Source organism: Ananas comosus, linkage group 16, assembly GCF_001540865.1.
Source record: "Ananas comosus cultivar F153 linkage group 16, ASM154086v1, whole genome shotgun sequence".
Taxonomy (NCBI): domain Eukaryota; kingdom Viridiplantae; phylum Streptophyta; class Magnoliopsida; order Poales; family Bromeliaceae; genus Ananas; species Ananas comosus.
Window position 1 is genome coordinate 3,526,223 of NC_033636.1, and position 25,136 is coordinate 3,551,358.

At 39.8% G+C, this 25,136-nt stretch overlaps 1 protein-coding gene across 2 annotated transcripts in view; it reads left to right on the top strand.

Annotated features, from left to right (window-relative positions):
- LOC109722335 (CRM-domain containing factor CFM3, chloroplastic/mitochondrial) overlaps positions 1 to 25,136 on the top strand; it is a 56,160-nt gene that overhangs the window by 20,762 nt on the left and 10,262 nt on the right. For both annotated transcript variants that reach the window (XM_020250359.1, XM_020250358.1), the window contains exons 4-7: positions 21,937 to 22,281; positions 23,211 to 23,367; positions 23,440 to 23,732; positions 23,847 to 23,906. In XM_020250359.1, the coding sequence (XP_020105948.1) occupies positions 21,937 to 22,281; positions 23,211 to 23,367; positions 23,440 to 23,732; positions 23,847 to 23,906 (855 nt within the window). The remainder of the gene's footprint in view (positions 1 to 21,936; positions 22,282 to 23,210; positions 23,368 to 23,439; positions 23,733 to 23,846; positions 23,907 to 25,136) is intronic.

Genomic DNA, 25,136 nt, shown 5'->3' on the forward strand with positions numbered 1-25,136 from the left:
TCTCTAAATGCGGTGAATGATTCACCGCATTCATAACTTCTTATTAGGAGTAGAAAAAGAATAAAAGCGGTGAACCATTCACTTCTTTTACCATCGTAGAAACATAGAAAGAAGTGAGAAAAAGAAAGAAAGTGGTGAATGATTCACCGGTGAATCATTCACCGCTTTCATAGGACTATATTTATAAATAAAAATTTAACAGGTTTATTTTTAGAATAAAATTTTAGGAGAAGATTATTGCACTAAAAAATCCGGTTGAAAGCTAGTATTGAATGAGCATAATTGATCTCATGGAAATGTTCAAATCTAAATTGAAGAGATGTTAGATCCTTTTTTTCTTTCTTTTTTTTTTTTTTCCTCTTTTTAAACTTCATTATAGGTAGGTAGTATCACTGACTTCGAATTTTTTTTATAAATAATCCTATCGATTTTTATAATTGTAAAAATTTTTTTTTTAAAAAAATAGTTATAAAAATAGACCTCTAAATGCGGTGAATGATTCACTGCATTTATAACTCCTCATTAGGAGCAGAAAAAAAATAAAAGCGGTGAACCATTCACCGCTTTTATAGGATCATATTTATAAATAAAATTTAACAGGTCTATTTTTAGAATAAAATTTTAGGAGAAGCCTATTGCACTAAAAAACCCTTGACTTCCAAAATTGCTATTTTCAGAACTCATCAAAAGTTATTAACTTATGGGAATTACTTACATAGTTACTTTTATTCTCTTGTCACGTTTTAACAAACTAGGAAACTGTAGTCTTTTATCTTTTTAAATTGCGTTGTAGGTATTCAATGTTGGCATGATCATCTCAAAATACAATCGAGTGTAAAATATGAACTTTGAATAATGCTGTCCAATGAATGAAAATAGAGCCACACCTAGTCTTTATCCAATCCATAAATAAAGGGTTTGGAAATGTCCGAGTTTTAAGTGAGAATCTGCTTCCTCCTATAGACTTGATCAGGCCTTTTCTTAATTCTCTGAGACTGCAAGGCCACATTCTGTGGCATTATCCCTCGTTGTACATTCAGATCTCAGGTGTTTCCTTGATTCTTTGAGGCTGTAAGGCCATCTTTTGTTGCACTATCAATCGTTGAACATTCATGATTATCTTTTATGACCATTGGACCATAAATGTGGTTCATATCTGATCTATCATCATAATGCCAATGTTTTTGTCTGTAAGCATTTGCACTAGTTTGGCCGATGTGATCTCAAAACATAGTGACCATACCTAAGTACCTATATTGAAGCACTTGTCTACTTGTATGGAAAGCTAGTCAATGTGTAGATAGTCATCGAATGCTGCCAAAAGAGGGCGGTGTGGGTATTCTTTACTAGAACAGTCCGATCGGATGGGAGAAGCTCTTTTCCAAAAAGAATTCCAATTTCAATTGTCTCGAATTTAAAGGAACTTAGTGTGCTAGAGAATGAATGCTTGTGTCACTCCCCGTTGTGGAAGAAAATCAGGTGCGCAACAGATCCACTGCACCGGCAAAGTCTCCCTTGTACGTGCAAAATGCTGGATGACAAGCGGCCTGTGTAACAATTTGGTAATTTGCATAAGACCAAAAAACTTATCTGCAGGATCACTAATGCAACCACATTTTAAACATATTCTCATGCAAGTGCTTGTACGTAAGCATTAAGTTAGCTTTGGAACATAAAACTTACCTAACATCTTCCATGTCAGCATAAGTTTAAAACTAAAACATTTTAATATTTATTACAAATATAATCATAATAAGGTTAAATATGTTAATATAAGATGTTTTACTTCTTAAATAACACCATTTGATGCTATCTAAGTTCTAACTATTTCTCACTCGATGGTCCACTCACTCTTAGCTGAGGCCCCACTTTGGAAAAGTAAACATTGAGTGGCGCAAGCTATATATAATAGTTCCCAGTAAGGATTTAAGTGGCGTGGCATGCGGTCTTACCGAAAACTTACCGGCATGGTACAACACAATGCGTGCTGGACCGTACCGATGCGTGCTGTTCACAAAAAATACGTGTGTGCCACCACCTATTTGCATGAAGTATTTATTTTCTTTAGCGAGAAAATATTCTAATTGCTTATTATGTATCTTTATGAAGTCTTTTATACTTTATTGGAAAAATTACTTACTAATTTAAAGAATAGAGTTTTGAGCTGTGCCACCGGTAAGGGGCTTATATTGTGCCAATATCTTATTGACACGGTATGGTACGGTAGATATGGTTGTGCCGATGGGCATAAATCTTTGGTTCCCAGTGGGTATAGCTGCTAAGAGAGGCGATTTGTACTCATTAGGTCCAATAAGAATCGTTATAAGAGCAAGTAGAAACTATATAGTATATAACAACTGAAACAAAATACAAAGCAAGATAAATAATAACAATTTAAGAACTACTATGCCTCCACTAACAATGCAAGATGTGCATCCTAAGCATACAATGTCACACCTCGGACTACAATGGAAGCTTTCCTTGGGCACGTGCACAGACCCGTTTTGTCTACGAGGACGCCCTCATGCACACAAAGCGTCAATAACCAATCAATTTCAATAACCTTTATACGACATTGTATAAAAGAAGAAATGCAAGTTGATGAGTATCGTAAGTATAACAACTATCTAAACTTAAGAATAATAACATTCTACACATAAGAGTCCCAAAATGACATACAATCTCTTTACATCTCACCTTAAGAGTTTCATAACTTGAAACATAAAATATAAATATATACATCATCTTTTTCTTCTATAGTTTTGCCAATACACAGTCCAAAGTTCCATATCAACAAATAGGAGTTTAGTGTCATAATTATCAAGAAATTATACTCAAAGGGGGATATAGATGACATAGAAGAAGATCACCAATTTTGATTAGGTTGCACCCACCGTAGGTCAGTGAATTCTCATCGTAAACTTGTTCTAAGTTGTCGAGTCCTATTTCTACCCTAAGGGAAGAGTTCTAACCAACTTAGAACTATCAAAGACGCTTATTTTAAAAATTTTTAAGATCACATTAGAATGTGAAGAACTCAACTCAATTTGTTAAATCGTTTTTGTAAACCTGATCTTGTTGTTGAGATCTCTGATCCGACCTACAAGAAGGCTTATTACCTATCAATTTCATCGAAAAGCCCCTAAATCAAAAATCAGCAATTTAAACCCTGATGCTCAACATTCTACTAAAACCTCTAAAATCTCCCAAAAATCACACTACTAGCCTACTAGGTGCTCAAAGCATGAGAGCTTTCCTCTACCACGACCCTAATCTAGGTTCAAAGTATCAAAATTGAGGATCGGAAGTTTCAAGAAATCCTCTTCCTAAGCTCTAGCTTCAACTCCAAGCTTTAGGGAGGTAGAAGCCTCTAGATGAAAAAGATGAGGTAGAGGAAGGAGTGCCGTGGAGGAGGAAGAATAAGTGCGCAAAAAGAAGAACATAAAGTTGAAAGAGAAGGGCTCAAGCCTTTTTCTCTTTGGTAGAGAAGTGAAAAAGAAAGAGGAGAGAAAGGGAGCATATAATGGGATGTAACAAAATCTCAGGAAACCTTCCAACAAAAAGAAATTGCAACACAAAGCAGTTTTAGCCCGTAGCAAAGCTGGCTCTGGATCTCGTTTCGCTGCTCCAAAGCTCCTCTGTCGGATTTAGAGCTCACCACCTAGTTTTGCAAAACTCAAACATTGCCATCCCGAAAACCATGTTGGAGCTCCGGAGCTCAACTTACTAGCTCCGAAGCTTGGCCCCAGTTACAGAACTCCCTTGTGACTATCGCAGAAACAAAAAGTTTGGGCACAAATCGTCTGCTCGAGCTCCAAACCTGGCTTCCTTGGTTCCAGAAACTTCAATGACATTAGCAGACATTTTAGAAACTTTCATTTTCGCACCAATTTTGTGCTAGAACCAACCCAACTCATAAGAAAATCATCCAAAACTTTCCAAAGAGTATTAAAATACTATTTTTCACTAGAACTTCGCAAAATTTGTCAAACTTTAGTACGCTACATACAAGGTGTTAAAGTTGAAGATTCTATTCATGAAGTTTTATGGTATTACAAACATTATGGTAAGTGTCACGCCCAAAAGCTAAGGTGTACCAAATGCCGCAAACCTGCTAGAAAAGCAAATATGCAAGGCTACAAAACCTAACAAAGAATCAGACAAAATGATAGTCACAAAAAATCACGCCTCAGGCCTCTTTTGATAACCATTTTGCTTTGAAACACATTTTGAAATTAGAGTACAGCGAAAACTCATTAAAATTATTCAAAATCTCGCCCAGAGCGTGCACAGACCCGCCACTAAAGGTGTTTGTCGACCAGGTCGAGTCTGGATAGTTGATATACTGTACCAGTACCTTAAAAAGAAATAGGTAGGAAAAAAAATATATGCCCTACCTATTTAACTTCTGGTCGGGTTCGGGTCTAGGCATTTAAGTTACTAATATACGTGTATTTGAGCGGGTCTGGGTGGTGACTATTTGTATACTACTCACTTAAGATTGGGTACGGTTCCGGTACATGTCGGGTCTAGATCGGGTACGAGTACTTGTATGCACATATTTTTTATAGATTATTAAACAGTCTATGGACAAACCAGAAATAGGGATCGGAGTTGCTCCCAGAGACTCGCGTTTTAATGAGTTGCACCCAGTTAGAGGAATCAGAGAGGCAAAGAGAGTGGCTAGGGTTTGATTTTTTTTTTTTTAACTCTTTTCCTTGACTCCAGGAATAAATAGGGATCCCTATTTAGAAAATTCAAGTAGTAAACAGAGCGGCTAGGGTTAAAAAAATGAGTTATTTTTTTTTTAAAGGAAAGGGGTAAACAAAGAGGCTAGGTTTCATTGGGATGAAAGTACACAGAGACCCCTCGTAAGTCCTATTGAAATTAATCCATCGACTTCAAATATTTTTTATTTACTATTGGGTATTTCACTGGGTTCGGGTTTGGGTCCGAGTCCGAATTTGAAAATTATTGCGGACCCTATCCATTAAAAGGTCGGGTTCGGGTCGGGTGTAAGTCGGGTATGGGTATAAAGTATCCGGACCCGTATCCGATACTTTAATGGGTTTTTCTTTTTGCCCGTATACTATTCCTTTTTTATTGGGTCCATTTGGGTCTAGGTAGGGTTCAGGTTGGGTATGGTATATCGGGTATTTTGGATAGCTTTACGCGCCACACGGACACTTAGTCTTCCCTATACGTAAATGACGTCGGGATACAAAGCAACATACAACAAAACCTGTACCAACTGAACAGAACAGCGGAAGTATGGTCTACATGAACTAAATCGAGTTTTACAACTCTAAATACATTAATCTACACATCTCATCCTCCAATATAAAGTAATAACCAACTAGCTGAACATGTCCACAACAACTAAACAAAATATCCAACCCACAACCCCATACTCTCGCGAGCCAGAGTATCTTTGGTTTGTCTATGGTTCAACCTATACTTCGATACCAACTTAATCCGTCACATGCTAGGAACTCTTTTGATAAATATTTTGTTTTGAAACACATTTTGAAATCATAGTACATCTTAAATGTCATGCCCTGGGACCCGCCTCTTTGGTCGGATGGGCGCGCCGACAGGCCGCCGAACGGATAGAGTTTTTCCAGTACGTCCAAGACGTCGCAAATAGTATAATTCACGAGGTTCCAAACAGGAACAAAATTCATACATAGATTGTATAAGGAAGGTATCAACAACATAGTCGCTAAGTTATTACAAGCATTTATCTCAATTTTTATTTTAACATTACATTCAACTTCCAAATCCAACCAGCTTTATTATAAATTATTTCATTCTTTTCTTTTCTGCATCCCTAAGCTAGGCCGACTCAAGATATTTCTATCTCTGGTCTCAAGTAGTAGGGCGCTATCTACCGAGCTATGTCCATTCCTCTAGTCGCCGTGCCGTTCACGTGTAGACCTGAAAAAAATAGGGGTGAGAACTATATACATAGTTCCCAGTGGGTACGACCACCCAAGGAAAAAGCTCAACCCATCAGGTCCAAAGGAGGCAACACAAGTAAGTCCAATATATATATAATTATATATATATATATATATATATGTATATACATATATATATATATTATATATATATATATATATTGGACAAGTGTACATATGTATATGTATATGTATATGTACATATATATATATATATACATATACATATACATATGTACACTTGTCCAATATATATATATATATATATATATATATATATATACATATATATATACAAATATATAACTGTAAACAACTAACAACTATCATGCTTATGCCTCAACTAAATGCAACATGAAATCCATGCAAATAGAGCTACAATTTCTACTTTCTATTTCACAAACCATTCCTAAGGTTCTTTTATCTTTGCCAAGCTATACCACCCGACTCGGTCTCGAGTCAATCATTAGTCTGCTCACATCTAGGTCTGAGGAGAAGGACGTCTCACATGCACCTCAGTCTTAATTCCACTCGACTGTAATTCATCCGTTAGGCGAGAAAATACCAACATACCCTTGACCACGAGTCGCATACCGGGCGAGGAGAACCAATATATCCGTTGAATCACTGCCATGCCAGTGGCCAATTAATGACATTGAAATAGATTTTTTTTTTTTTTTTTTCCAGAACTCAAATTGAATCTTAATATGTCTCACAATTCATGAATGCGCAGGGAGCAACGTCAATTATAGTGTGATATGCTCAAAACTCTGTATTGGTCCAATATCTAAGCTTTGGCAAGAAACCAAGAGAAGTCTCATGGAGTATCAATGAATCCAAGCAAAATCTATGGTCACAAGCATGTCTAATAACCAGATAATAAGCACCCCTTCTCTAGAACTCAAATATCAATGTATAATAAGAAAAGATGCATATCTCAAGAAGGCATATTGTAACTAAACCAGGGACTGTAAATTGGTATAAGGCATCAGGTATACAGGATAATGGACCATAAGTGATGCTCTAGTATGATAATTTCAAACAAGTTATATTGTATGATAACTGTAGAGTACCGACTTCATATCGATGCACCCACCTATGCATGATAGACCTCAACACAAAAGGATCGACCAAGCATCAACAAGGATTGGAGCACCCGCCTATGGTGGCATGACCACTACTGGTCAGATCGAATAAGGATTGGCCAAGATCGATTGGCAAACAATCAATTCAAGACAAAACATATCAAAACAAAGCTATCTAAATCCTTCACATGCGATAAGAGAATAGAACGAGAGGGTTTAGTTTGTTTATCGAAAGCTTCCATCGGAAATTGATCTGATGGGCGTGGGAGGGAGCATGGCGTAGCATGGCCCCGATTCACCACCATGGAGATCCCAGCAAGCGATCGCGGGCTACAGGGAAGAAGTAAGAGCAAGGGAGAACATGCAATTTGGCTGGGGAAGGGTGGAGTTTGGCCAAGGAAAGGTGGCCGTGCGAGCTGAAATGAGGATGCTGGAGTGGAGGAGAGGGTGCCACCAGCGTAAAGACGACAAGGGATAGATAGGCCGGGAGCTGGCGGTGGCAGTGGTGGCGGCTTGAGAGAGAAAGGGTGGCCAGGGTGAGGGTTAGGCTTAAGTGCCAAAACAAATCCTAGGTCCTCTAGGTTCACTTTTTTATGGCATGGATATTGCACCCTAGCCCTTGAGCTGTTGCATAATTCTCCACAGCTCCTCCAGTTCAAGTCAACAGGTACTTCGCACAAGAGCCCCTCTAAATGAATAAAGTAAATCCCACTCACGTAAAATGATTGTCCACGCTTGTGTCTCCCAACTTTTCAAATTTAAAAAAATCCTTGGTTACTACACTGCCGTTAAGATGCGACTTATTTGCCATTTAACCACGTAGGCACATATGAACTATTCCACTTCGGAAGGAAGCGCCGATCTTAGGGTTGTGGTCCTTGTGTAAGAATGGTGTAGTCTTTTTTGGGATTGAGTACTTAGTTGCAACCAGTTTAAGAACAAGACTTCATAGGTTGAAATACTTAGGGTTGCAAACTCAGTTTAAGAACAACAACTCTAATGTCATGAGCTTTGATCATATGCACATGCTTAAGGTTTTCTAATCAACAATTTGGGTGTTAGTAGTTTTTCTAAATTTTGACTTTCAACTATTTGCTCTATAGAAAAATGAATGTTTGATGAGGAGCTAATAAGAATAAATGCAAAATTTCTTATCAATGGCTAGCATGTTTAATTTTAGAAAATAACATGTGTTGAGAAAGAAATACACATTACACTCAGAAGCTAACAATATAAGCATACTTTCTAGGCATAAGGAATTACGAAATATAGAGCCAAAATAGAAAAAAGAAATCGTAACAATAAACTAGAAAATGAATTAGGATCAAAAGATAGTGAGAGATCAAACCAGGATTAGCGTCTGTATCTTAACGCTCCAATATAAGATGCTTTATTGTATAGATCAACTACTAGTTGTCTACAAATCAAGTGGCAAGCCCTAAAACCCAAACAGCCAAATATGTATTAATTTCTTGCGAAAGCATACTATTCTCAATTCTACTTATGTTATACGACTTATTAATCTTTTAGATCTCATGGCCTGATTCTTTATTTCAATATGAGTCAGTGATACTCTAATCATCAAATATGGAGTTAAAACGAGAAAGTTATTCTAGCTTTACAAAGTCTCTAAGGCCTCGTTAGGTTTGTGGATAACGAACATTGGGAATAAATTTTTTTATCCTTGGAATAGCTTACTTTTCCGGGATAGTCAGGAATAAAAGTAAAATTGTGTTTGATATATAAAACTGCTATTCTTAGGAATAACATAAATTGTTTTTGGTTAATTTTATGGAATAGTAGAGGATACTGCAAAAAAGTGGTGGTCAAATTTGATATAAAGTATAATTTAATAAAAATAATTGTTATAAAAATAATTTATTATAAATTATGATTTAATTAAAAATAAATTTTTTAAAAAGAATTTTATATTTGCAAATTCTACTTAAACTTAAATTTAATAAAAATAATTTATTATAATATTTAAAATAAATATAAATAATAGGGAAAACTTCAAATACCATCCTTGTGGTTTCGCACTTTTTTATTGTAGTACATTGTGGTTTAAAGTGTATCAATTTAGTGCCCCATAGTTTCATTTTTCTCTTTTTATTACCTCTCCACTAATTTTTTTAATTAAATCAGTGACAAAGTTAAAACTAAAAAGTACTAAAGTGAATATTCGATAAACCTAGGTTGGGTATCTGAAGTTTTTTGTATATAATTTAATGAAATATTGACGGAGGAGTTGACGAAAACAGAAAAATGAAATCACAGGGTACTAAATTGATACACTTTAAAACATAGGGTACTAAAATGAGAAAGTGCGAAACCATAGGGGTGGTATTTAAAGTTTACCCTAAATAATATGAATTAATATAGTACAATTAGCAATTTTATAATAAAAATAATTTATTGTAATAAATAAGATATAATTTCTATATAATTTAGTTCTATTTCTATTTTTAAATCTTAATAAAGCTTGGAATTAAACCTTGGAATAGTACTGCTCCACCAAAAGGGTGGAATAGTATATCCTATGCTATTTGGGGATAATTGAAAATAACAAGGTTGGACCGAGATAAAATATCCCAGCCAAAAAAACACCACATTTGGCGGAATAGCAGGGATAACTTTTGTTATCCCTGCTTTATTCCCGAACCAGACGGGGTCTAAGCGAAGTTTTTCAAAACTCATTATTTCAGTCAATTTAAAATTTGATTTCGGTTGATTTGATACTGCGGCTACGACCAAAATTTTATTAGAAATCTAGTGGTACTTGAATCATTCCACTTGGAGTTATAACAAAAAAGGGTTTATCGGCGAGTAGGCTTACAGAATTTTTTTAATTCTAAGAATAGGCGTCCCACATTTTTATTTGTAAAACTAGACTAAGCGGTGAATAATTTACTGTATCACCACTTTCGAAAAGTGGTAAATGAAATTTACCGTTTCTACCAAACTAATATATTTCTATATCCAAACTTCGAAAGATTTATACTATTAGTCTTAAAAAATAATTTCAATGCTTTAGAGAAAGAGATGAATGATTTACCGCATTTAGAAAGTGGTAATTCATTCACCGCATAAGCCTAATTTTGTAAATAATTTTTTGGAAGACTTTTTATAAGTATAATATCTTTTAAGTCTATTAATAAAAAAAAAATTTCATAACAAAAAAGTTATAAGCAATTTACAATTTAGTCCCTGTATAAATTCCAAAAATCACAAATCATTCCCAAGATTGTTTAGCCTATTGTACCAAAATTTTTCTTTCGTAAAGATCGATGAATGGCTCTTCCCTTAATACTAACCAAGGTTAAAACTCTAGCTAAAGTTATGAATCAAAGGCTATTGTGCTCGAGGTTGTTTTTTTTTCCGCCTCAATCTATATTTCTATTCTTTTCTTCCTCATTTTCTTTAGTTATTTGTAAAGGGATATAGATGTATGAATATAGTTCCTTGTAAAGGGGTTATAGATGTATGAATAGACCAAGAAGAAAGAAAGAAGAATCCTCACTTTGTAGAAAATAAGAAGAAGATGATGTCTTCAAATTGAGCCTTGCTTTTTAAAAGTTTCACTCTAAATATATCGTGGGAGGTATGATGAAATAGACGAAATGGAAAGAGAACAACAAAAGGAAAATAATTTGAGATAGGAACAGAGAAGAGGAGAAAATAGAGTAGAGATCGGCTATGGCAAAGGGAAAGATTGGGGACTAAAGCCATGGGAGATTAAATAGGCCAAGTTCTGACCATTTTGCAGAAAACCCTCTATTGAAAACTCCTTTGCTAAATATTTCGATTAATTGGGTCGGATTTATTTTTTGATCTATAATGCTAAACTTGAACTATTACTTTTAGGTTTAATTTCTTATTACAGACTAAAGTAACATTTTTATAAGACAAACTAATTTTTCATGGTTTGACACTAAAAACAAATCCAAAAGAGTCTACTATTTGAAATTTAGAATTTTAATTCCACAAATAGAAATTTATAGGAAATATCAAAGCTGGAAATAATGTAAGTTTAATCCTCTTTCTTAGCCTAGGGATGTGCTAACCTCCTTGGAAAGCTTGGATTTCAATTCTGGTAGCTCCAACAAGATGATTTCATGCAAGAATAAAAGTTTGGTGAAAAGGATTGATAAATAGAAAGAAAGGAGAGGAACAAGAGAGAAGGTTGCGAGAGACAAGAAGAAAAGGAAGAGGGAAAAGAGAAATGGCTTGGGTTGGGAGAGGATAAAGATGCGTTTGAGGTGGCGGCGGAAGTAAAAGGTTAGTGATTTTGCAAGAAACCGTCCGATCTTTCAAAAATGTGCAAATTAATCAAATTTAGACTTCTTAGACTTACTTTGGACTCTTCTGGAGGCCGACTGTCACACCCCGGGATCCTTTTTAAGTTTCAAAACACAGCGGAAGTGACTAAATTTTTTTTTTTACAAATCTGACCCCAGGGTATGCCAGATTTGCCACAAATACAGGGACTTCACTGTTCACACGGACAGAGTCTCTTCTGTATTTGCACGGCGTCGCACAAGTACAAGGTACATAACGGGAATACAACCACGACAACTGAATATATAAACAATCATACATTCATACACCATTCACCAATATTTTCATATTCAGAGTCTTAATTATAAAACCACAACTATCAGTTAAAATGTTTCCTACCCGGAAACTTGTTTTGAAATATTAAGTCAAGAAAACCACATGAAAACTCTCTTGAAAGCTGTTTTCCACACAGAAACCTTTTCTTTTTAAAACACGCTACCACGAGGGGTAGAAAACCATTTTCATTTCATGAAAATTCATAAATCCTTTATTACATTCACAAACCAAATGAAATCCCAAATATTCAAATATATTAAATGTTGAACCATATAAATTGTCTAATTTATTGAAGGAAACCAGAGTTTGAGAAATTAAACCAGACGACGGGACGGAAAGCTCTAACGAACCACTACGAGCGCTCCTCACGAACCGTCCCACTAGGACCAGCGGCATCACCTGTAATAGGGGCAGGGGATGAGAACATGTAAATATGTCTCCCCTCCCAGTGGGTACCGCAAGCCGACGAGGGCGAGGGGTGCTCACTAGTCACGGAGGACGAAACAAGGGTATAGATAATGGTAATACAGTAGCCATGATAAACAAGTAAACGAGATGTATATATATGAACATTGCAGCTACTGTATGCATGCATCAACCGGACGACTAGTTCAAAAATATCCAATCTGAAACCAATGCTCTCTTGGTCCACACCGCAAACCTCAAGCCTGTGCCACTACTACTCTACCATGCATATAACCTCTCTTGGGCTCACGGGTTGACATCTGCAACCATTTTTCCGGAAAAGAACACCCTCTAGCGGTGGATTAGACCGCTGGTGTTCGTGAAATGCGTACGAGTATCGGGTGATCAATGCTGATATGCTCAATGGCCAACCGTCGGCAACCAGCTGACAATCCTGCCCCTCAGGGCACATTGACCGTATAGGTCATCAAGTAATCTAATCGACCAACCAGGTCACAGATATAAGGTATAAGAACCGACCAACCAGGTCATGGATATCAAATAGAAGAACCGACCAACCAGGTCACAAATACAAAATAGGAGAACCGACCAACTAGGTCACAGATATCATATGCAGATAACATCTACTCATGATAATAAATATGGAAACAACCGAGTAGAGTAAATACGGGAACAACATGGGTGCAAGGCTCAATATATATATCAGATGCAATATAAAGAACAAGGGGTGAAAGGAACGTCACCGAGCGTGCACCACTGTACCGACTTTGGGTCGAAGTACCCGCCTGTACTTAAATGGTACTGATATTCCGACTGCGGAGGAAGAAGCAACTGGACCTATGAAGGGTCCATCGGGTTAGAATCCAACCCACGATCACCAAACACTAACAATCCCCACTAATAAACCTATGGGAATCGGTTTCCCAAAACCGATTGCCCTAACTCACCGGGAGTCCCGAAAACTGCACCGGAACTCCGCCGGGGCCCACTAACTGTCCCGGAAGTCACCGACTCATACTACGAGTCATCCGCTGCCACAAAACACCATTATTCATGGTTCTTGGCAGCAAACACATCGCCTCACATCGAAACGATTATCGTCGGATGATCGTTCCAATCCGGGTTCACGAAAGTGTCACTTTCGACACCGGAACCCATCATCGCTCACCCGTCGTTTCTGAACCCCCGAAACGACGCGGGTGATCAGCCAACAAGGCTCAGCGACAAAACAATTGCTCACGAGGCACCGTCGAAAGAATTCCGAACTAAAACCGCATTCCGTCGGCGGATTTCGTCGAAAAACGCACGGGAAATCCACATTTGATTTCCGGAAAGGCTTGGGGCCTTGGACAACCAGTCCAGAGGTCACCCACAGCTCGCACACGCTGCCCACAGCGACCACAACCAACACATTTGCATAAAGGCCCTCCCGATTCCATGAAATCACATTATTTTATGTGATTTCTGGGCTTTTATGGTCTGTCCACGCAAGCCAGAGGTCAATCAGCCAAGCCGAGACACCTGCTAATAGGTCTTGGCGTGCTGGAGGCCCTGCTCACCCTTCGGAGCACTGTCGACCACTGTGGCGAGCACACAAGCGACGTGAACTTAAGCGAAACAGCGCGCACAGTGCCCAAATCGTGTCAAACTCGCAAACCAGGGCATCGTTGACCCCAACGGAGGTGAGCACGGTGTTCAGTACGAAATGAGGATAATCGTGCTCACTTCCACAGTCATCGGGGTGCCTTCGGATCGCCGGAAAGGCAACCGAAACCCCAAAATAAAGTGCTGGAATTTAAAAACAGCCTTACCGGAGCAATGAGAGCAAGGGTTGGTCGCCGGCAGCCGGACGGCTGGCGCTCCGGCCGTGGACGGGTGCGGCCAGTCGGTGGGGTCCGGCAACAGCCGATGGCGCGCGGCGGAGATCCAACCCACCAACTAGATCTCGGGTTCAATGGTCCACGGCGGCCGCGCGGTGGCCGAAGGAGCACATGTTGACGGTGATCCGTTGCCGGAGGCCGAGGGAGGGGTGGCGCGCCCGACGGTGGGCGGCGGCGGTGCGCGGAGACGCTGCGGGCTTAAGCTCGGCCCGCACGTGTCCTCGACGGCCGCAGGGAGCTTGGGCGGCGGCCAGCGGCGCTCGGGGACGGCGGGGATGCACACAGGAGGTTGCCGACGGCCAGATGATGACGGGACGGCCGAGCTAGGGCTTCCACCGCGCGCGAGTCCCGAGCCTAGGTCAGCTCGCCCGAGTTGGCTTGGGCTGGCCGCAGCTTGTACAGGGGGCTACGGCGGCGAGCGGGGCTCGGCGGGGACGGCGCCGGAGATAGGCCTCAGCCAAGGGGAAATGTGGTATCTTTGGAGTACAGTGGTTGAGGCTTGTCGACACGTCAGGAGAGTGTCGGGACAAGTCTGAGTCGCGTTAGCGCGAAATGGACGCCAAACGGACTCAGCGGGCACGCGANAAATCCACATTTGATTTCCGGAAAGGCTTGGGGCCTTGGACAACCAGTCCAGAGGTCACCCACAGCTCGCACACGCTGCCCACAGCGACCACAACCAACACATTTGCATAAAAGCCCTCCCGATTCTATGAAATCACATTATTTTATGTGATTTCTGGGCTTTTATGGTCTATCCACGCAAGCCAGAGGTCAATCAGCCAAGCCGAGACACCTGCTAACAGGTCTTGGCGTGCCGGAGGCCGTGCTCACCCTTCGGAGCACTGTCGGCCACTGTGGCGAGCACGCAAGCGACGTGAACTTCAGCGAAACAGCGCGCACAGTGCCTAAATCGCGTCAAACTCGCAAACCAGGGCATCGTTGACCCCAACGGAGGTGAGCACGATGTTCAGTACGAAATGTGGATAATCGTGCTCACTTCCACATTCATCGGGGTGCCTTCGGATCTCCGGAAAGGCGACCGAAACCCCAAAATAAAGTGCTGGAATTTAAAAACAGCCTTACCGGAGCAATGAGAGCAAGGGTTGGTCGCCGGCAGCCGGACGGCGGGCGCTCCGGCCGTGGACGGGTGCGGCCAGTCGGTGGGGTCCGAGGAAGGTGCTGGCCGACAACCGGCAACAGCCGGTGGCGCGCGGCGGAGATCCAACCCACCAACTAGATCTCGGGTTCAATGGTCCACGGCAGCCGCGCGGTGGCCGAAGAGCACATGGTGACGATGATCCGTTGCCGGAGGCCGAGGGAGGGGTGGCGCGCCCGACGGTGGGCGGCGGCGGTGCGCGGAGACACTGCGGGCTCAAGCTCGGCCCGCATGTGTCCTCGACGGCCGCAGGGAGCTTGGGCGGCGGCCAGCGGCGCTCGGGGACGGCGGGGATGCACACAGGAGGTCGCCGACGGCCAGATGACGACGGGGCGACCGAGCTAGGGCTTCCACCGCGCGCGAGTCCCGAGCCTAGGTCAGCTCGCCCGAGTTGGCTTGGGCTGGCCGCAGCTTGTACAGGGGGCTACGGTGGCGAGCGGGGCTCGGCGGAGACGGCGCCGGAGATAGGCCTCAGCCAAGGGGAAATGTGGTATCTTTGGAGTACAGTGGTTGAGGCTTGTCGACACGTCGGGAGAGTGTCGGGACAAGTCTGAGTCGCGTTAGCGCGAAATGGACGCCAAACGGACTCAGCGGGGACGCGAGAGCAGGACTTAGCATTGGAATCTGCAAATTGCAGATTTTCTGCTTGTTGTATCGGTACAACCATCAAGGCGTACCGGTACACTTTCTGTACCGGTACAACCATCAGGGGCGTACCGGTACACTTCGCCAGATCTTGCGCAGCTGCTCTTGGGTTGCCATTTGTACCGGTACAACCGCCTGTGTACCGGTACGCCAGGGTAGGTAAGAGGGCTTTTTGGTATTTTCTTCCCTCGTTGTTTTCACCCACCCCTTTTCCCTCCTCTATAGGATAGAGAGAAGCAGAGAGGAGATGTTCTAGCTGTGCTCTCTCTCTCTCTTGAGCTTGGCCGTACGTGCGGAGGAGGGGCCCGGGTGGTGTGGATCGTTGTCGACGTCGCGCCGCGGTGCCGTTCGAGCATGTCTTCGTCGTCGTAGCGTTGTAGAGAGGCCGGGCGAGGGTGCGATTCCGCTGTTCTCGACGTCGTGCCGGATTAGGAGTAGCTTTTGAGGTGAGTTAATCGTCGGTTTACCTCCCAAGTAGCTTTATATTCGCATGTGTTTATCGTATTGTTTAGTACATTTAGATTGCTCGATTCATGGATTTCATATTGTTATCTTCAAAATCTGAATTGGAGCCGTATATTTTGCTAGTATCTACTACACATGTTGGACTTGGACATGACTTTGGAAAAAACGACGATTATAACCCGTCATATGCTTACACTACCAGATTTAGCTTTAGGAGCCGTTGTTATTTTGTATCGCCGCAGTATGAGTGTGGTGGATACCTCAGGTAGTGTAGATTGCTGTTACATTCGTGCTGGAATGCCGAGCCTATCTTTACAGTAGTGTTCAGACCGTTCCGGACTGTTGGGTGCCGTCGGGGTTGACGGTAGACCCAGATTGCTGTTTTGGCATTAGATTGTGCTGAGAGCATGTGACTTGTTGGTTGTTAGTTCCTTTGGACCCGGTTTACTTGACTTTAGCCTGTGAGAGCCTGATTGAGCTCGACAGAGATACGCTTGCATAATCGGTTGGGTCGCGCCCACGAGTGCCACTCCGGAGTCGGGCTTAGTGCTTCTGCGTTGATGTCGAGGTGTCCTGATTGGACTTGCTATCCACTAACTGCTTAGGGTGGAGGTAGCTTTAGCTTCGACAGGCGGGACGGGTGTGTTCACAGTCCCAGGGACGGGTATGCTTACAGTCCCCAGTGAGATTGAATCAGGATTCACTTTTACTACAGTTGGTTAGTGTAGAGAATGATTGTGTAGTGGCATTTAGCTGTAGATTTCTTTCAGCTTTTTCTACTATCTTTGCTTCCTTCTGTAGACTTGGTGGGTGGATCGACGGTGTTAAGGGCGGCACCCACTGAGGACTACTTGTTTTTACAGTAGTTCTCACGCCCAGTTGCTTCCTTTCGTTTTGCAGAGCCGTCGTCTTCGGCCACTGCTGCTGCTGATCCTGATCGTGGCAAGAGCGTCGCGAGTTAGAGCCCTACCAGACGAGCCAGAGTTAGTCGAGTACCTTCTGTAGGTAGTGATGCTTTTATTATTTTGAGTTTATGTATATACGGATGTTGGACTCGCTAGTGCGAGTACTTTTGTACCTGGATGCTACGTATATATATGGAACTTGTTGTTTTATCTAGTTCATTCTAGCAGCTCTATACTACTGGTTGTAGTGTTGTTTGTTTACAGATTCAGTACAGCTTCGCTTCATATACAGTGAAAATTTTCTTTGTATACGGATGATTTGTCAGTGGCCCGGGAAACGTGTAATCCGGGGCGTGACAGGAAAGCTTCCAGAGGGTTGTGACAGCTTTCCAACCAACTTCGGCAAAGAGGGAGGAGAGGGTAGCCGAGGGGAGTTGAGAGAGAGGTGTTGATGGGTTTTTTGGCGGCCGGAGTTGCTCGCCGGCGGTCAGGGCGCGCGCACGGGAAGGGCAAGGATGCAGGGGTGTCGTTTAGGTTAGCTGGGGGTGGATTAGGGTTAGGGTTTCTCATGGGAACCCTAGCTACTTTATATATGTAGTAGTTTAATTGCAATTTAGTCCACCCAAAACTATAAAATTTCAACCGTCCCTGCCAGTGCGTGTAATATGCGCGCACGTACCTCGACGTTCAAAATCGCGCAAAACGGTGCACTAAAAGATTGGGGTTTTATGATTTTTTCGTTTGCCAATTTGACCTCTCAGCGAACATTTCGTGATTCCCGAAGATCCGTCCGTCGGATTTCCGAACGGATCGCACCAGGCGCGTTAAGCACGACTGGGGCATCGAATCTAGCGTTTCATTTAGTCCAATTTTGTCGCCGATTTACGACGAACCCAACCCTCATTGCATTTCACATATATACACACAACACACACACACACACACACACAATATATATATATAATAATATATAGAGTCCGGCTATTATGCTATCGGTAGCACGGAGTGCTCCGTGCTACCAAGTTGTTTTCGATGATGGCAGCTTCCAAATCGACGATCGCTCCGTTAGACTTGATCTACACTATTGAAAGTATTTGGAAACTAAATTTCAGATTTTTTCGACATCATTTGACTAGTGATCAAAAGATCTCAAAATTGACAATTTTAATGGCGATGTGGTGTTTTTGTGAGTTTAACGTGTAAACCAATCTAAATGCGATGAAATTTTATAGAAAATTTTTTCACTATTTAGAGATAAGATCAGTATATCTGATCTTGAATTTAAATTTTTTATCATCATTTTTCATGAGATTTTTATTTCAGCCGTTCAATTTTAGACTACTTGTTTGATAGGTAAATGATATCGAAAAATTATGAAATTTAGTTCTAAATACTTTCAATAGTGTAGATCAAGTCTAACGGAGCCGATCGTCGATTTGGAAGCCGCATCATCGAAACAACTTGGTAGCACGGAGCCGCTCCGTGCTACCGATAGTATAGTAGCCTAGTTCTATATACTATATATATATATATATATATATATATATATATATATATATATATAAATTCACATTTCGAAATTCAAAATTTCCATTCTCTCTTTATTGGTCAAAATCTCGGTTATTACACCGACTTATGCTAAAATTTGTTATTTGAACCCGCCTAAAAAAATAGTCATAATTGTATTTTTCTATTTAGTTTTCTAACAACTTCTCTTACTAAATATCCTACAGAGCAAAAATCTCAAGGGTCATATTCAGGCCTAATTTTAACTGCTTAGGTGTCGGACTGACATAACTTTAGCATCAATTTGAAAATGAATTCTTGTTTCAAATGGTGCATGTTTTGTAATTCGTTTATTCTAGTGGTCATTGGCCAATTTGAATGTTCTAAAATCTCGCGAGTCGTTGCTCCGATTGACTAGACAAGTGGTTTGAACATCGGATTGCTACAAAACTCAGCACGTGGTCTTAGAAAAAAAATCATGACTAGTTTCAATTGAGATTTAGGACATTCAATGATCATTTCAGCTAAAACTTATCATACCAAAATTTAACTACTAGGGAAATTAATATAACCCAGTGGTTAGACATTAACTACTAGTGAAATTAATATAACTCAGTTTGGTTAGACATTTCAGCTCGATAATTTTGAGTTCCGTGGTTGGTGAAATTTCTTTAGAGGTGATAAGGTTCTATCTTGTGTTCATCGACTTTAAATTGGGTGCTAGCTTTAATATGTTAACTTGCAAAATAAAAAAATGGGTAAATTACTATTTTGTCCTCAAACTATGAAGAACGTGACATTTTAGTCCTCAAATTTTAATTTGTTGCAATTTTAGGCCCATACTTTTTGAATTTTTGTAATCAAGTCACACAATCCAATTTGATTGGCTAAATGTTGGCAAATTATTGATGCAGAAAAAATGTGGAAGTATTGTAATTGATGATGTTGTAATAGTTAAGATGCTATATCATTTCTGCATCAACAATTTATCACTATTTAGCCAATTAAATTGGGTTGTGGGACTTGATTGCAGCAATTCAAAAAGTTGGAGCCAGAGATTGTAACAAATTAAGGTTCGAAGACCAAAGTATCACGCCCCTCATATTTTGGGAACCAATAATGTTACTTACCTAAAAAAAAAAAAAAATGCTACATTCAATAGTAATCCTCTCATCATTATGAATATGAGACTATTTTCTTGAGGATTAAAATGAAATAAGTATGAAATAAGTATGAAATATTAATGTCCTTTAATTACATTAGTTTTTGGGCCTTTTGCTTAAATGCCGCTTACTATTGAAAATTTTCAAATTTACCTCTCAGTACCCAACATACCTTCTAAAACCCAATCCTATTAGTAAACCTCGAGGAGAAGGGATATTTAAATGAATTTTTTGAAACGAAAAAGAGTATTTTGGTCATTTAGGGGTAATATTCTTGAAGTTCTAAAGGACATATTAGATATTATCCCTTATTTTTTTTGTAAGAGAACAATTGCCTTTTTTTAATTAGTTGTATTGATATCTCATAATGAGGTTAAAGCTCTTACATGCGATGCATTAATGGGCTGGTTGATTGCATATAGTTGAAACTGGATTGCAGTTGTAACCAAGGTTTAAAGTGCCGTGGCACGGGGGCGTGCCGCTACGTCCTTGGCACGGTACGGCACGGGCACGCTTGCGTGCCGACACGTGGCACGCTTGCGTGCCGACAGATACGCACGACCTCCTACTGGCACGCTTTGGCACGAATTTATTTAAGTTTCTACATTAACGCCATGATAAGATCAACAAGATCAATAATATATGAAGGATTAGCTTAGTTATATATCTAAAACTTTGCAAAAATCTTTTTTATTTTAAAAGATAGTAAAATAGACAATATTAAAAAATTTAATATTTTTTTAATTTTTGTTTTCTTAAAAGTTAACAATGTCGTTCATATCAACATGAAAAGTTTATTTTTTTTTATTTTTATTTTCTTAAAATTAAATATAAGATGTAGTCCATATCAACATGAAATATATGTTTTACGAATGTACGTACAATTAACTACTCATATTATTCGATATGTATCGTTTTTAATTATTATTGAACGGATTTAGAAAGTTTTATTGTAATATTTTCGAATGACCTTGGTTTTNTATTGATTCGATTAGGAAGTATATAATAACTAGAACAACGAGAATAGTACCGCAATTACATCCATATTTTTTTTATTCTTTTAAAAAATATCTAATCAAAATTTGTTTAGGAGATCAATTTTTGTTCCCCTGATTCATCGAAAACTTCGCGGTGCGACAAATTTTGACAAAATAATTTGCGAAGAAGCCCCCCGCGGTATGGATCGGATTTATCAACTAAAAATTTGCTTTTATATTGATAAATAAGAAGTAAAATTTTAAGTTTTTAATTTAATAAAAGAAAAGTGAACAAAAGGCAATATAGATGGCCGGGCGAAGGCTCTGTATCCCAGAGAACAAAAAAAAAGAGACAAAACCAAAAAAAAAAAAAAACCAAAAAACTAAAAAAAAAAGAAAAAAGGCCGGCACGCGGCACAGTGCCGCCGCACATGGCCGCGTGCCGCTTTGTCTCGAGCGGCACGCGGCTTGTGCCGCGGCACCCAGGGGGGGTCCGAGACCCCCCCCTGTACTGTGCCCCCTTCTTGGGGGCACGGTACGGCACGCCCCGTGCCGTACGGCACGGGGCGGCACCTTCAACCATGGTTGTAACTATATATAGATCCAAGTACGATGTTTGGTTTTGATGCATTTGAATCCAACTACTGCAGTTGGAACTATATAAGGAGACTCAATTGTGGCAGTTGGAGCTACAGTTATACACGAAAATTGATTGCAGTTCCATCTGTAATAGATTGAGAGAGTGACTTAAGGAAAAAAAAAAAGAGGGTAAACTTACCTCTCTAATCATCTTTTGGACAAAAATATCTTTTTCTATTATATTGGGTGTAATCTCACCACCCATCTATAAATGATAAAATTTGTAAGTATAAATTCTCAACTGCATGTATCAAAACAAAATTATTTGTACTTGTAATGCTTGCTGTTATATCCAACAAGATGCATGTTCTTATAACTGCTGTATTTTCAACTGTATACATCTCTCATTACACTGCATGTGCTTCGTTTGTGTGCTATCTCTTTGGTATGCTATCTCTTTGGTAGTTAAGTCTGGCTACCTGAAAAGGCGTAAATTGGAAACTGACGGAAGCTATAGTCTTATTATGGATACACATGTCAACGTGAATTGTCATCAAATTTTTTACTTTCAGAAACTCACAGGAGGAGTATTGCTTCTCCGAAACAAATTTTACATTGTTATGTACCGTGGGAAGGACTTTCTCCCGACTTCTGTGGCTACTGCTTTGGCTGAAAGGCAGGAATTGACAGAGGATACTCAAACTGTAGAAGAGAGGATAAGAAACAATCTTATAGGGGAGTCTTCTGTAGACAAATTTAATGGACATGCTCTTGCTGGCACTTTAGCTGAATTTGAGCAGGCTCAGGCTCGTTGGGGGAAAAAAATAACTTTCGAGGTGCAAGAGAAGCTGAAGGAAGAAGCTTCTAGATCTGACAAAGCCAGACTCTTCAAGAGGATAGAACATAAACTTTCAATTGTAAGCTTCTTATCCTTGACATTGTCCAGTTTTTCATCTAACTAATAAGAGGGATACCTCTAACTAATAAAAGGGATACCAATTCATCAGTTCCCATGCTAGTTGCTATATAAGAATACCATTTTCTGAAAAAAGCCTTCTAAATTTCCTCAATAGTGTACTCTCTTTCTTGTTTACTCTTTTATTCAGTATATATTGATTCCACTATGCTATTGTTATTGTTTATGCCTTCTTTACTTTTCATTAACTGTGTTCAGAATGGAAGTAGAGATGTTTCAGCCTTGGGATGTGAATCCAAATTATTTACACTGTCCAAATATGACTTATGAATGATCCAACATATTTCTGTGATATGCTGTACTCGTGTTAACAGGAACCATATTTCCTTTTCTTTTGTTACCTTCGCAATGTTGCGAGACTTTTTATTTTTGCTTAATTATAAAACCCCCCCTGCACTTTACTGTGTCTCAAACCCCACACCCCCCACCCCCTCCCCCCCCTTTGCATAAAAAATTTAAATAATATCAATCCTGTGTTTTAGTCATGTGTCAAATAGGTCTAATCATTTGGGAGTTCCATTAACTTTTGATGGAAGTACGAACGGTGATGATGTGGTGAGATCATTTGACATTAAACATGCTTAATTCTCTCACACGAATGCTTTTTCATGGTTCCTCTTGGGTTTTGATACTGGAAGGTGTGTGTTTGAAGGAGCTTAAATGAGCTTGAAAATGTGCTATCTCAGTATGTCAAGCTCAAATGAGCTTGAAATCCTAACGGAAGGGCCTATTGAGACAAAATTGAAGTGCAGGTTTGACATCATTTAAATTTCTGAAGCAGGGGGTTATTTGAGAGTTGAGACACTGGGTGAAGTGGCCTTTTTCCCCCCAAATACTTTTTTATTTCTCAGTTGATGATTTTTGGAACAGGCCCAAGCAAAGAAATTGAGAGCTGAGAGATTGCTAGCTAAAATTGAAGCATCCATGGTTCCAGTAAATCCATCTGATGACCGCGAAATGATAACTGATGAAGAACAGTCTGTGTATCGGAGGATTGGTTTGCGAATGAAGTCATATTTGCCTCTTGGTTTGTTTCTAGCACATCTTCTTGGCAGATTGCTCCTATCTACTGGCTAATTGTCATCTTTCTTTGTTTTAGGTATTCGTGGTGTTTTTGATGGTGTAATTGAAAATATGCATTTGCATTGGAAACATAGAGAACTAGTGAAACTAATATCAAAACAGAAGACTCTTTCTTTTGTTGAGGACACAGCACGACTGCTGGAGTACGAGAGTGGTGGGATTCTAGTCGCAATTGAAAGAGTTCCGAAAGGATTTGCACTTATTTATTACCGTGGAAAAAACTATCAGAGGCCCATCAACCTGAGGCCTAGAAATCTTTTAACAAAGGCTAAGGCATTAAAGCGTGCAGTTGCAATGCAGCGCCACGAGGTTTGTTACTGTCTCCAAAAGTGCTATAACAGAACATGTTCCACACTCTCAGAATTACTCAAGAAGTAATTCTTCTATTTTTTGTTGTAATTTTGTTTTGAATGATTAATGCAGGCCCTCAGCCAACACATAACCGAGCTGGAGAGCACCATAAAACAGATGAAATTTGAGTTGGTCAGTATCCAATTTATTATGTTTGGCATAGCATATATATTAAAACCTAGTACTTTAGAACAATTTAATGCCTGCTATATGAAGTGCTTACTTTCTAAAATATAGTTCTGTAGCAACCATTTTTATAGCTTAGATTTTCCTTGCTAGTAATCCTTCTTTTTGATCTTACTCTTCAGCAGTTAAATTTGTATTTTCCCTCTAGTCAACGTTATGTGGCTAATCCTTGTATTGCTTCAGTTTGTTATTAGTCATTGTTTAGTAGTTCATGGGCAGAATTAGTAGTTTGATGTTTAGGACCAGAATCAAGCAAAATTGGTTTGTTCATTTTTTTTGCAATCTCTATGATAACAATGGACTTCTTTAAATAAAGAGAAGTTGAAGGCTCTTGCTGTACCAGACCTAGTGTTGAAGGCACCTCTGTAGACCATGTGTACTTCTCGGTCATCTTGGCGGTCCGTGTTAGTGGGGACAACCTATCTTATTCAGGAATGATTTGTAGTCAGAGAGATTGAAGAAAAAATCTGCGATCAAGAGGAGTCTTAGCCCTTAAATCAAACCTATATGTTCCCAACATGTAGTTTAGAGGAAGGGTCAACGACATACTGCTTACCGTCTAGTTGCATGTTCTTTGAAGATGTCGGTAGGATATGATGGACCACATAAAACAAGTTTCACAGGCAATAATAATGTTTGCCTACTTTTTAAGACCTGGAATTGCATGAGAGTATGAAGCATGCTTATAATGATGGGCTGATGACTATGACGAAAACACATTATAATCAAAACTTTCTATGAATGCATTTACACCCATGAATGTCTCAAAATTTTCTTGACTTAGTTTTGGATAGAAAATTAACACGATTGCATGTCTCGCATTCAGTTTTCTAGTATTCCTTTTCTATTGTTCCAATTGTTGAATAAGCTGGTGTTTTGGTTCCATGTATAGGTATGAAAACTTTTTTTGGGACGACAGGTAGTTTTCGAAGTGTTTTGTTCCACGTCAAGTGAGTTTTGATTGAAACAGTTTTATGTTTACGGAAAACATCTATTTTCATTTTCTTTTTACTTTTTCATTCTTTTTTGGGGAAAGGCTAGCCAAAAGTTAAAATCCTCTCTCTTCCTTATTCATTCTCTTCCTTGTAGTTTCAAGGAAACTAAACAGGTATATGCCTTAAAAACTATTTTCAGTTTACTTGAACCAAACATCAATGAACATAAATTTTGCTTTCT